The sequence below is a fragment of the Brassica oleracea genome, chromosome C4 (assembly GCF_000695525.1).
Source record: "Brassica oleracea var. oleracea cultivar TO1000 chromosome C4, BOL, whole genome shotgun sequence".
Taxonomy (NCBI): domain Eukaryota; kingdom Viridiplantae; phylum Streptophyta; class Magnoliopsida; order Brassicales; family Brassicaceae; genus Brassica; species Brassica oleracea.
The window spans coordinates 3,470,174-3,481,285 of record NC_027751.1 but is presented as its reverse complement, the minus strand read 5'-3'; the positions used below and the strand labels follow the sequence as shown (position 1 = coordinate 3,481,285).

At 30.1% G+C, this 11,112-nt stretch overlaps 3 protein-coding genes across 3 annotated transcripts in view; 1 reads left to right on the top strand and 2 right to left on the bottom strand.

Annotated features, from left to right (window-relative positions):
* Positions 1-2,980: 2,980 nt before the first annotated feature.
* On the top strand, positions 2,981-4,484 carry LOC106341211 (cyclin-U4-1). Its single transcript, XM_013780018.1, has 2 exons — positions 2,981-3,387; positions 4,033-4,484. The coding sequence occupies exons 1-2, from the start codon at positions 3,047-3,049 to the stop codon at positions 4,289-4,291; spliced, it is 600 nt and encodes a 199-aa protein (XP_013635472.1). The 5' UTR covers positions 2,981-3,046; the 3' UTR covers positions 4,292-4,484.
* Positions 4,485-4,598: 114 nt separating this feature from the next.
* LOC106341205 (ankyrin repeat-containing protein At2g01680-like) lies at positions 4,599-6,539 on the bottom strand. Its single transcript, XM_013780013.1, has 2 exons — positions 5,895-6,539; positions 4,599-5,651 (listed from the first exon to the last, which is right to left on the bottom strand). The coding sequence occupies exons 1-2, from the start codon at positions 6,471-6,473 to the stop codon at positions 4,854-4,856; spliced, it is 1,377 nt and encodes a 458-aa protein (XP_013635467.1). The 5' UTR covers positions 6,474-6,539; the 3' UTR covers positions 4,599-4,853.
* Positions 6,540-7,293: 754 nt separating this feature from the next.
* The window catches only part of LOC106341206 (alpha-latroinsectotoxin-Lt1a-like), a 5,013-nt gene continuing 1,194 nt past the window's right edge, over positions 7,294-11,112 (bottom strand). Inside the window, exon 2 of the mRNA XM_013780014.1 lies at positions 7,294-8,082. Coding sequence (XP_013635468.1) covers positions 7,294-8,082 — 789 coding nt within the window. The remainder of the gene's footprint in view (positions 8,083-11,112) is intronic.

Genomic DNA, 11,112 nt, shown 5'->3' with positions numbered 1-11,112 from the left:
GACGTCTATTTCACATTCTTTAGTCCGTGGATCTTGCCAAGATAATGATGGTCGATGCCATTCTGTTTCTCTTACCAACTTATTATTTTCTCCTCCTACTGTTGGATAGTCGGATTCTTTAAACTTGCAATCCGTGTTCTTGACCACTAAATAGATCACCCATATTTGGCTCAAGGTACTTCATTATTTGTGAGAGATTCGTATCCAACATATATCCCCATCCTCATCCTCTTCTAAGGATCCATCTTAGACGGCACATATATTTGTGGTGGCTTATCCAAATATCTCAAGATGGTATATGTCTGGCTCATGACCCGTAGTAAATTTGAGATGAGAATATATATGCTCACTTAAATGGTCTGATGCTTATTAGTTAAGGTGCATGTAAATCCGTGTGTCACCAAGCCTTGGAATGAGAGTTTGGACCTATGGGTAATGGCCAATACAGATTTTATGGACTTTATAAGGCATTAAAAGTTATTATATACTTCATATACGCATTAAATTATTAATGTAAAAATATTAAATATTTATATTGATTACTTTAATTTTTTCATTCATTATTATGTACAGTAGAACCTCTATAATTAATACTCGATAAATTAATAATCTCTATAAATTAATAAATTTTTCTGATCCAAATTTTGGTCGGTTCAAAATTTGACACAAATCGATAAAATAATAAGATAATATTTTTTTAGAGAACTTTGTGTAAATATATGGTCTCATTCAAATTATAAATTAATAATGTATATATATATATATATATATATTATATACGTAAGAATCTTTTATTATATTGTTTGTTTTATATTCACAATAAAATTATCTATATATTTTCCTGACACTTATTATATTTTTGATGAGATTTAGTAATTTTATATCTAAGACTTCATTTAACTTCTATGAAATATATATTATATACCCAAATAATATAATAAATTTAATAAAAATGTCAAACTCAAAAAAAAATAACAATTAATGTCTGAACACTAAAATCAAATACTTTTCCTATCTTAGAATAAATATATCTTAAAATAATAAATCTAAATAAGGAAACTTTTGTAAATTCAAATCTCTGTAAATTAATAAAGTTTCAAAGTCCCAACATTATTAATTTATAGAAGTTTTACTGTATATTTTATAAACATTAAAAATTTGATAAATCATTTTTACTCATTCTATTATTTGCATAATATTTAACATAAGTCATTAATTATAAGATTTTCTTTTATTATTTGGCAAGTATAATTAATTACAAAAAATTACCACAAAAACCACATCTATATTACCACTTTTCATGTTTACACTAATCACTTTTACCCTCACTTTTAATGAAAGATAAAAAACATTTATACCCCTAGGGAAAACTTATCTAGATTTAGGATTTAGAATTGAAGGGTGGGGTAGAATTTTAGAATTTGATATTTAGGAATTCTAATAAATATATAAATAAATACTTAAATTTTTTTAAAAAAAATAGATTCAAACATAATTTTCGTTTTCAAACATAGTTTCAAAAACAGTTTCAATCATAATTTTATAAGCAAAAAATATTGAAATGTTAAGAAAATATAGAGCTAATTATATTGTGAAATAAAGCAAATAATACAATTGTTTGTTTGTACTTATATAAAAATGTGTATATATACAAAAATTATCAATTTATAATTTCAAAGGGACCATATATATATTTACATAAATTTTTCTAAAGTATTATTATCTTATTATTTTATCGATTTATGTCATATTTTGAAAACCAGCCCAACTCGTGACCGGAGAAATTTATTAATTTATAGTGTTTATTAATTTATCGAGTATTAATTTATAGAGTTATTATCGAATCTTAAACGAAAATTAAAACAAGACAAAGCATCAAAACAGTAAATATAAGGGGCTAAAGGCAGTGCCTGAGGACGACGGGTAGACGCATGAAGCATCGTTGCTGCTGGGATTGGTCGTCACGACCATCCCGTTCCCACCGAAGAAACAAGCCCGTTTTGTAGTACCAAAGTACAGGTTCATTGCGAGGAAGCGAAGCAACGGTCTGTAGATTGTGTACATGAAATAAGAGAGCAGCCGAATCCAGTACGTTCTTCAGGTTTCGGGAGACACCGCCGAAGAAATATAAAATAATTGTATTATTACTCATTCTATCATTTGCACAATAGTTACCATAAATCATTAATTGTAAGATTTTTTGATTATTTGACAAGTATAATTAATTGGTTATAAACTTACCTTATATTTTAGATAAAAAATAAAATTAAATTAAAAGTCATCGACCAATCAAATTATAACAACCGAAAATAAAATAATAACAGAAAATACTTACCTATTAAATAAATAAAAATTAAAATTGAGTTAACTACCCAATATTAGGCCTGGGACGGATCGGGTATCCGGGCAATTTTAAGATATCCGGATCCGGATCCTTATCCGGCGGATCCATAATTTTACTATCCTTATCCGGATCCGGGGTTCGCGGATATCCGGGTGTCGGATATCCTTCTAAAAATTATAATATCCGGCGGATATCCGGATCCGGATTTGGATCCTTAAAATAAATAAAAAATAATATTAATATATATAAAATATTAACAATAATTTAAAAATAAAAATATATATAATGTTTTTAATTATTTCTATGTATAATATTACAAAATTTACATAAAATTTATATATACTATTATAAAAATGAAAATATATTAAATAAAATTAGTTTTTATATATAGATATTACTATTTTTGAAATAGTTATTAATAAAATTTACGGATCCGGATATCCGGACTAAAAAATCAAGATATCCGGATCCGGATTCGGCTTTGACGGATCCAACATTTTACTATCCGGATCCGGATTCGGCCTCTCCGGATATCCGGATTTTCGGATCGGATCCGGATCGGATCACGGATCGAATCCGGATCTCGGATAAAAGTTCCAGGCCTACCCAATATAACGACCAACATACACACGCCATTAACAGAGCAAAGATCACACAAAAGAAGAAAATAAAAGTAACTTTCTCTCTCAACACACCAAAAAAATGGCTGAGCTTGAGAATCCAGGAGTAATGCCGACGCTAATAGCCTTCCTATCCTCATTGCTAGAACGAGTTTCCGAGTCCAACGATTTGACACGACGAGTCGCGACTCAGTCACAGAGCGTTTCCGTGTTCGACGGACTGAGTCGACCATCCATTACGGTACACTGCTACCTCGAGAGGATTTTCAAATACGCGAATTGTAGTCCTTCTTGCTTCGTCGTGGCTTACGTTTATCTCGACCGCTTCACTCACAGACAACCTTCACTTCCCATCAATTCCTTTAACGTTCATCGTCTCCTCATTACCAGTGTCATGGTCTCTGCTAAATTCCTCGACGATCGGTAAGTTTCTTCGTTTTTCTATAATTAAAATCGAACGTTTTGAATCGAGGGTCAAGCTCCGAATTCAATATCACAAGCTAATGAATGATGATCAGTCAATCCCCTGTTTTCTCTGTTTTTGTCTTAATCTCGAGATGGATCCTCTGTTTCTCTCTGTTTTTGTCTGAATTTCAATATGGATGCTCTGTTCTCTCTGTTTTGTCTGAATTTCGGATGCTCCGTTCTCTCTGTTCTGTCTGAATTTCAATATGAATGCTCTGTTTTTGTCTGAATTTCAAGATGGATCCTCTGTTTCTCTCTGTTTTTTTTTCTGAATTTCAATATGGATGCTCTGTTCTCTCTGTTTTGTCTGAATTTCAGATGCTCTGTTCTCTCTGTTTTGTCTGAATTTCAATATGAATTCTCTGTTTCTCTCTGTTTTTGTCTGAATTTCAAGAAGGCTCCTCTGTTTCTCTCTGCTTTTGTCTGAATTTCAAGATGGATCCTCTGTTTCTCTCTGTTTTTTTTTTCATAATCTCAAGATGTTTTTGTCTGAATATCAAGATGTCTGCTCTGTTTCTTCCTCTGAAATTGAATGTCTAGACCTTTTAGGTTATACGAACAAAGGTTCGATCTTTTATATAAATGAGGTTGTTTTCTGAACAGGTACTACAACAATGCGTACTACGCGAAAGTAGGAGGGATAAGCACGAAAGAGATGAATCTTTTGGAGCTAGATTTCTTATTCGGGTTAGGTTTTGATTTAAACGTGACGCCAAACACATTCCACGCTTACTTCTCTTATCTTAAAAAGGAAATGACTCTCCTTCAGCCTCTCTCCCTCGTTCTTGTCCCACCAAGATCTGTCCTTACCTTCAACGACGAAGAAGCTTCTCATCAGCAACAACAACAACTCGCTGTTTGATTCCAAAATTTTTTTTTTTTTTAAGTATAGAGATTAGTCGGCAGGGACACTCTTATTTGTCTTAATCAATCAAGCCAGTAAGTTCATTACCATTTCTTTCTATATATACAATATATATGTTTAGATGTGGACATATGTGATGATGCATCTTTACAGACTGTCTTGGCTAAAGAATTATAAATGTTAACCTCAAGTGTTATGTTTATTTATGTTTTTTTTCTGATGATGTTCAGATCTTACCCAAGTCAGATCATAACATGGGTTATTGTTTTAGTAATAGTAGTAGCTAGAAGGTACAATGATTGGGATTGGTGAAAAAGATTTCTTGTTCCAAGTTTTATAAAAGGAACAAAAGAACATGTGCAGAGCAGAGACAGAGTGTAACAATAATGAAATCACAGTTAAATTTGAATGAGGCTCAGAGAGCTCATACAAACAATGGATATTGATTTTAAAAAAACCACAAAAAGCGAAAAGTTATTAACCTTTTGACTCTCATCTCTTCACATAGCAACTCAAAAACACAAAACTATCAAGAAAAACACACATGATAATTGTAATTTTAGGAGGTGGTTGTTTCAGTAGTACGCCTGAGAGGGTAGATTCTTGTTTTCTTGGCAAGTTTACGGATTAAACTCGGGATTTTCGCTGCCGCGAAAGGTAATACCACAGAGATCACCATGAAGAACACGCCTAGTCCGAAGTTAGGAGAAAGTGCAGCCATTGCAAATCCATATGTCAAGGCAAGAGCAGTCAATGAAACTTGTAGCTCAAGGTAGAAAGGGAGACCTTTTGTGAGTAATGAGATAAGTTCAATAGAAGTGAAAAAACCAACCGAGTTTAAGAAGATGAAAATGCCATAAGAAATCCAACTCTTTGATCCCATTATAGTTGTTCCTGCGTAATGAACCGGTTTGGTCTTGTTTCCTGTTGTCTCACTTTCTTGACAGTATCTACCGATGCAGTAATAATCTTCTTGCCAGATACCTCCAGGTGGACTTAGCGCGGCTTGATAAGTTGTTGTAGCTATCAGAATTGCGATAACTAGTAAGACATTGCGGATTTCGTTAGGTGAGACTTTGTCTTTCTTGTGCATGAAGTAATCAAGCCATTGCTTGTGTGTCATCAGAGATTCTTCTGATGGTGTTGTTGTTGCTGGTTGTGTTGTGTTGTGATCTCTAGATCTTACAGCTCCTCCTTGGAGGAGGAGCTGATGAATCTCTGCGTCTTCTGGTTCACCTCCAAAGTTAAGTAACACATCAAGAGGTGTGAAGCCGTTTGAGTTTAAAGAGTTCACTTCAATGAAATCTCTTGGGAGTGTGTTACTAGAACCTCTGGAGCCAAGCAACAAGTCAATCACCTGTAATATCATATCAATGGATACAAACTTCAAATAAACTAAACTGAACCAAAAAAGTTCAGAACAGGTTATGAGCATATGCTAGTGAAACATTAGTATTCAATCCCCAAAATTTTAGAAAAAATATAAAGAAAAAATTATAAATATATATAGGCTCTCAAATTTGTAAAAAAATATTTTTATAAATTCTTACTAAATTGTTTAAGACCCCCAAAAGCCATTACTACGATGGATGAACAATACCTCAAACTGTCGTTTTTGAACAGCTAAGTGCAAAACCGTGTTCCCACCATGATCTTGCTTGTTCAACACGCAAAGCTTATCAAACTCTTTAAGATATTCCAACAAAGCAACGAACCCATCAAACTGACAGAACCTAACTGCAAGATGAAGCACTGTCTCCCCACGAGCGGTGACTTCTTCAAGAGATTGAGGATTCGCTGACACTAACGCATCAAGAACACAAACTCTTCCTCTCATAGCAGCGTAATGAAGAGGAATCTTTCTCTCTTTACCTTTGATCAAACATATCTCACCACTTAGCTTCTCCAAAAGCTCTTTAACGATCTCAACGTGGCCCATTGATGCTGCTATATGCAGAGGCGTGAACCCGTCTTTGTTCAGTTCTCTTCCGAGATCTTCTCTTAGGTTTAACATTTCTTTGACGAAAGTCAAGTGTCCGTACATGGAGGCAACGTGTAACGGCGTTTCTTGGCCGTTGATGATAATAACTTCAAGAAGAGTGGGATCTGATTTCGTTGACCGGAGTAGAGACTCGACGTCTCCTTTTCGAGCAGCCTCCATTAAAGGATTCTTCTCCATCTCTCTCTGTCTTCTCTTCTCCTGTGCTAGGTCAAAAGAGAAACCTCATTGCGAATTCAAGATTAATCAGATTATACTTTCAACATTGTCAAGTCAAAAGCGTTAGGAGAAACAGAACATTTCAAAATTTCACACGTCTTTCAAGATTTTGAATTTATTAATTTCAAAAAGTCAAATTCACACTAAAAATATCAGATAATAAATAACATTATATTAAAACACACATAAAAGCAGATTAGTGTAGAAAATCGAATTATATGTTTACATTAGTTTGACTAATAGCAGTGCCGGCTCTTGACCATGGCAGTTGGGGCAATGGCCATGGGTCTTTGGATCCAGAATTTTATATAGTGTGATTTTAGTGGTAATAAAAGACCCACAATAATTTATTAAAGAGCAAATAGCTAGTAACTTTATAACAAAAAGGTCCATAAAAAGTTTACATTAACTTTATGTTTGCCCAAAGCTATTAGATTGTTTAAGACGGGTCTGACTAATAGTTCATTAATGTTTCTATATCAAAAATGTATAAATATCAGTTCCGGTAAAAATAAAATTATTTAGTGCAAATAGAGTCGTCATGCAAAGATTTTCATAAGACGGCTTAGAATAATACAAACATATATGAATCTTCATAAAACATATATAATTATTGTAAAATGATACATGTAATATTTGTATAGTTTGTAATAAAATAACAATCAACTTAAAAAAAAAACATTATATATATTAAAAACATTATATATAAAGAAAAAAACACAAACATTATATAAAAGAAAACATGAGAAAGAAAAACACAACAACTAAAGGATGGGATCAGTTAAGAAGATGAAGTTTCACGCGTTGCATCCTTGATCCCATTGTACAACGATTTGATGAAAAAGTAAAGCTCGCGAAGAACCAAGAGCAACGATACAGAAAGAACCACGACCCAAAACACATCCTCATCTGGTGCAATGTAGACGATTGCAAGACAATAAGCAGACACAGCTGAGATAATGCAAAGCCTCATCCAGTTTCTCAGAGGAAACCCTTTCGTAAGCTGAGATATCATTGCCACCGATACCAAGAACCCAATCGCGTTAAAGGCAGAGTAAAGAGTGAAGTGAACGCGTCTATCCGCCATGATCGCTTGTCCCGCAGTGCTGTTCCTTTGTCCGAAAATGTTATCCAAAGTTCTGCCTAGTGATGTTGTTGCCCTTGTAGTGTTTGTCGCGTTTGAACCACCGTTAGCGTCTTCACTCTTGAAAGCTCCTGGAGGCTGAAGACCTCCAGTGAATGTAAGTGTTGCTATGAGTGTTGCAACAATCATTAGAGTTTCTCGCTGTTCGTTTGTTGAGTTATTAATCTCGGCGTTTATATGATTCTTTATCATGCGAAACGGGTTTCTAGTAGGTTGATTATGTTTAAATCGTGGACGTTCCGAACGTGCGTTCTTTGCTGAAACTGTCTGAAATATTTGAATAACTCTGTACAACTCAGAAACACTTCCTCCTTCGGTTTCAATAACCACGTCTAGTATGTCTTTTGGTGTTAACCAGTTTCTGTTTTGTCTGTTTACATTTACTCCTCTGAGTATTGCATCGTCACCAATAAACATCTCCACAATCTGTACATAAAACAATATTATACTCCCTCCATTTCATATTAGACCTTGTTTTATCCTTATATATATTAAAAAAATTATTTTTCTATCAAAAGTATCAATAAAATATAAATTAAAACTAATTTATTTTGTTATAAATAAATATAATAAAAAGATAATTGGTTAGACAGTTTTTAATAAATGTAAAGATATCTATATTTGTGCAAACATGATTTATTATGAAAAAAAAAATTCTCTAAAAATTCATCTATAAACAGAGGGAGTAATAGATACTAGAGATTAACCCGCGCACTTGCCGGTTATTGGTTCTTACATTTTTATATATTGATATTTATTTTTCATAATTAGTGTTATATATTTTAAATATGTCGTAATATAACTAAATGTTTATTTTTTGTACAAATCCGAACCCATTTTAGATACATTTTTTATTTAGATATTTTTAGGTTTCTATACATCAGAACCGAACTCATCCAGACTTAGAAGGAACCAACTCAAAACCCACACGTAAATTTATAATATTCAAGTGGGGTTTAATTTCAAAAAAAAAATGATACCCGAAAGCAACAATTCATACCTAAATGGATAGCCATTGTTCATGCCTAACTGATTTTATAAACTAATAAAAAATATTCTTTCTATGTGTTTGGTTAAATTAAGTGAAATAGAAAGAGTTTTTTTATTTAGTAAAATAATTATATGGAGTGAGAAATTAAATGACATTAAATATAATATATTTTTATTATTTTGATTTAAGTTATTATTTTATTCATAAAAATATATCTTTGAAAGTAAAATAAAAAAAAAGTTTTAATAAAACAAACTAAATCGAACGTTTAACTATATGCAAAACCCAGTAATTTTATATTTTTGATTTTATAATTTGCACAAAGTTAATGTTGATTAACTAATAAATAAAAATCTCTGTTATTATTATTATGGTAATATAATTAATGATGTGATGTATTGGTAAGATAATATAATGAATGAAACAATGTGCACCACAAGAGACAGCCTAATCTTTGTATTAAAAATGAAAAGAAGTAATAAATAGCAGTGTATGTATTATTTGTTTCTAAGAAAATGTTAAGTCTTGCTAGATTTTTTAACAACGCCATCTAATTTAAAACAAAAATAAATATCTAAAATCTCTTATATATTAATTGAGAAGCATTTGAAAAATTAAAACCTTAATTTTGTATTAATTAAAAAAACCCCCAAATCCTAAGATTTTTTAACAACACCATCTAATTTAAAACAAAAATAAATATCTAAAATCCCTTATATATTAATTGAGAAGCATTTGAAAAATTAAAACCTTAATTTTGTATTAATTAAAAAAAATCTCAAATTCTAGGTGGCACTCTAAATGCCTTCTAAATTCTATTTCAAAGAATTCTAGAGCATGTAATATAAAATATAGTTTAATCTAATGGTGTCACATTATTCCATAATTATATAACACTAAAGAACATTATATTAACCTAAAATATAAGAAGTGTGTATTCTTTCCCTAAATAAAAGCTACAAAATTACCTAATATGATCTACATATATATGACAATTAATGATTATGAATAATAAAGATTTGATAACAATTTTTGCATCCTTTTTCATTTTTGTTTAATTTTATATTATTAAAAAATAAACAATCACATTAACCATATAATAAAAAAATTAGATTTTTTCTTATATGTTATATTTTGAATTTTTTAAAATGACTTTAAATTACAAAAATGAGGAAACCTTATATGTTATAATATTTTTTTAAAACGACTTTAAAATACAAAAATTAGGACACCTTATATATTGTATTTTTCTTATATGTTAGATTTTTTCTTATATGTTATATTTTGAATTTTTTAAAACGACTTTAAATTACAAAAATGTAAGTTTTCCTATATTAATTGAGAAGCAATTGAAAAATTAAAACCTTAATTTTGTATTAATTAAAAAAAAAACTCAAATCCTATGTGGCACTCTAAATGCCTTCTAAATTCTATTTCAAAGAATTCTAGAGCATGTAATATAAAATATAGTTTAATCTAATGGTGTCACATTATTCCATAATTATATAACACTAAAGAACATTATATTAACCTAAAATATAGGAAGTGTGTATTTTTTCCTTAAATAAAAGCTACGGAATTACCTAATATGATTTACATATATATGGCAATTAATGATTATGAATAATAAATATTTGATAACAATTTTTGCATCCTTCTTCATTTTTTGTTTAAATTTATATTATTAAAAAAATAAACAATCACATTAACCATATAATAAAAAAAACTAGATTTTTTCTTATATGTTATATTTTAAAAAAATTTAAATAACTTTAAATTACAAAAATGAGTAACCTTATATGTTATATATATTTTTTAAACGACTTTAAAATACAAAAATGAGGACACTTTATATGTTATATTTTTCTTATATGTTAGAATTTTCCTATATGTTATATTTTGAATTTTTTTTAAAACGATTTTAAATTACAAAAATGTAAGTTTTCCTTAAGTATACGACTAAAAACATTAAAATGACATGTATCAATTCGACGGTTGATTTGAAAGCTTTCAAAACCATATGTAAGATAAAAGTCAAAATAATTTAACTGTGGAAACAATATTGTTTATTTTTTTCAAGAATGTGTTCGATGGAAAAAATAAGGTTTTTGTGTCATAATTTGTTTAATGTCCACTAGAGAACATTATATTAATCTAAAATATAAGAATTGTGTATTCTTTCCTTAAATAAAAGCTACAGAATTACCTAATATGATTTACATATATACGACAATTAATGATTATGAATAATAAAGGACTTTAAAATACAAAAATGAGGACACCTTATATGTTATATTTTTTTTATATGTTAGATTTTTTCTTATATGTTATATTTTGAATTTTTTAAAATGACTTTAAATTACAAAAATGAGGAAACCTTATATGTTATAATTTTTTTTTAAATGACTTTAAAATACAAAAATTAGGACACCTTTATGTTATATTTTTCTTATATGTTATATTTT

Excerpts from the sequence above, each read along its gene's own strand:
- LOC106341211 (XM_013780018.1), top strand. The coding sequence starts at position 3,047 with ATGGCTGAGCTTGAGAATCCAGGAGTAATGCCGACGCTAATAGCCTTC. Across the intron at positions 3,388-4,032 it reads GCTAAATTCCTCGACGATCG|GTACTACAACAATGCGTACT; the intron begins GTAAGTTTCTTC and ends TTTTCTGAACAG.
- LOC106341205 (XM_013780013.1), bottom strand. The coding sequence starts at position 6,473 with ATGGAGAAGAATCCTTTAATGGAGGCTGCTCGAAAAGGAGACGTCGAG. Across the intron at positions 5,652-5,894 it reads TTCAAAAACGACAGTTTGAG|GTGATTGACTTGTTGCTTGG; the intron begins GTATTGTTCATC and ends ATGATATTACAG.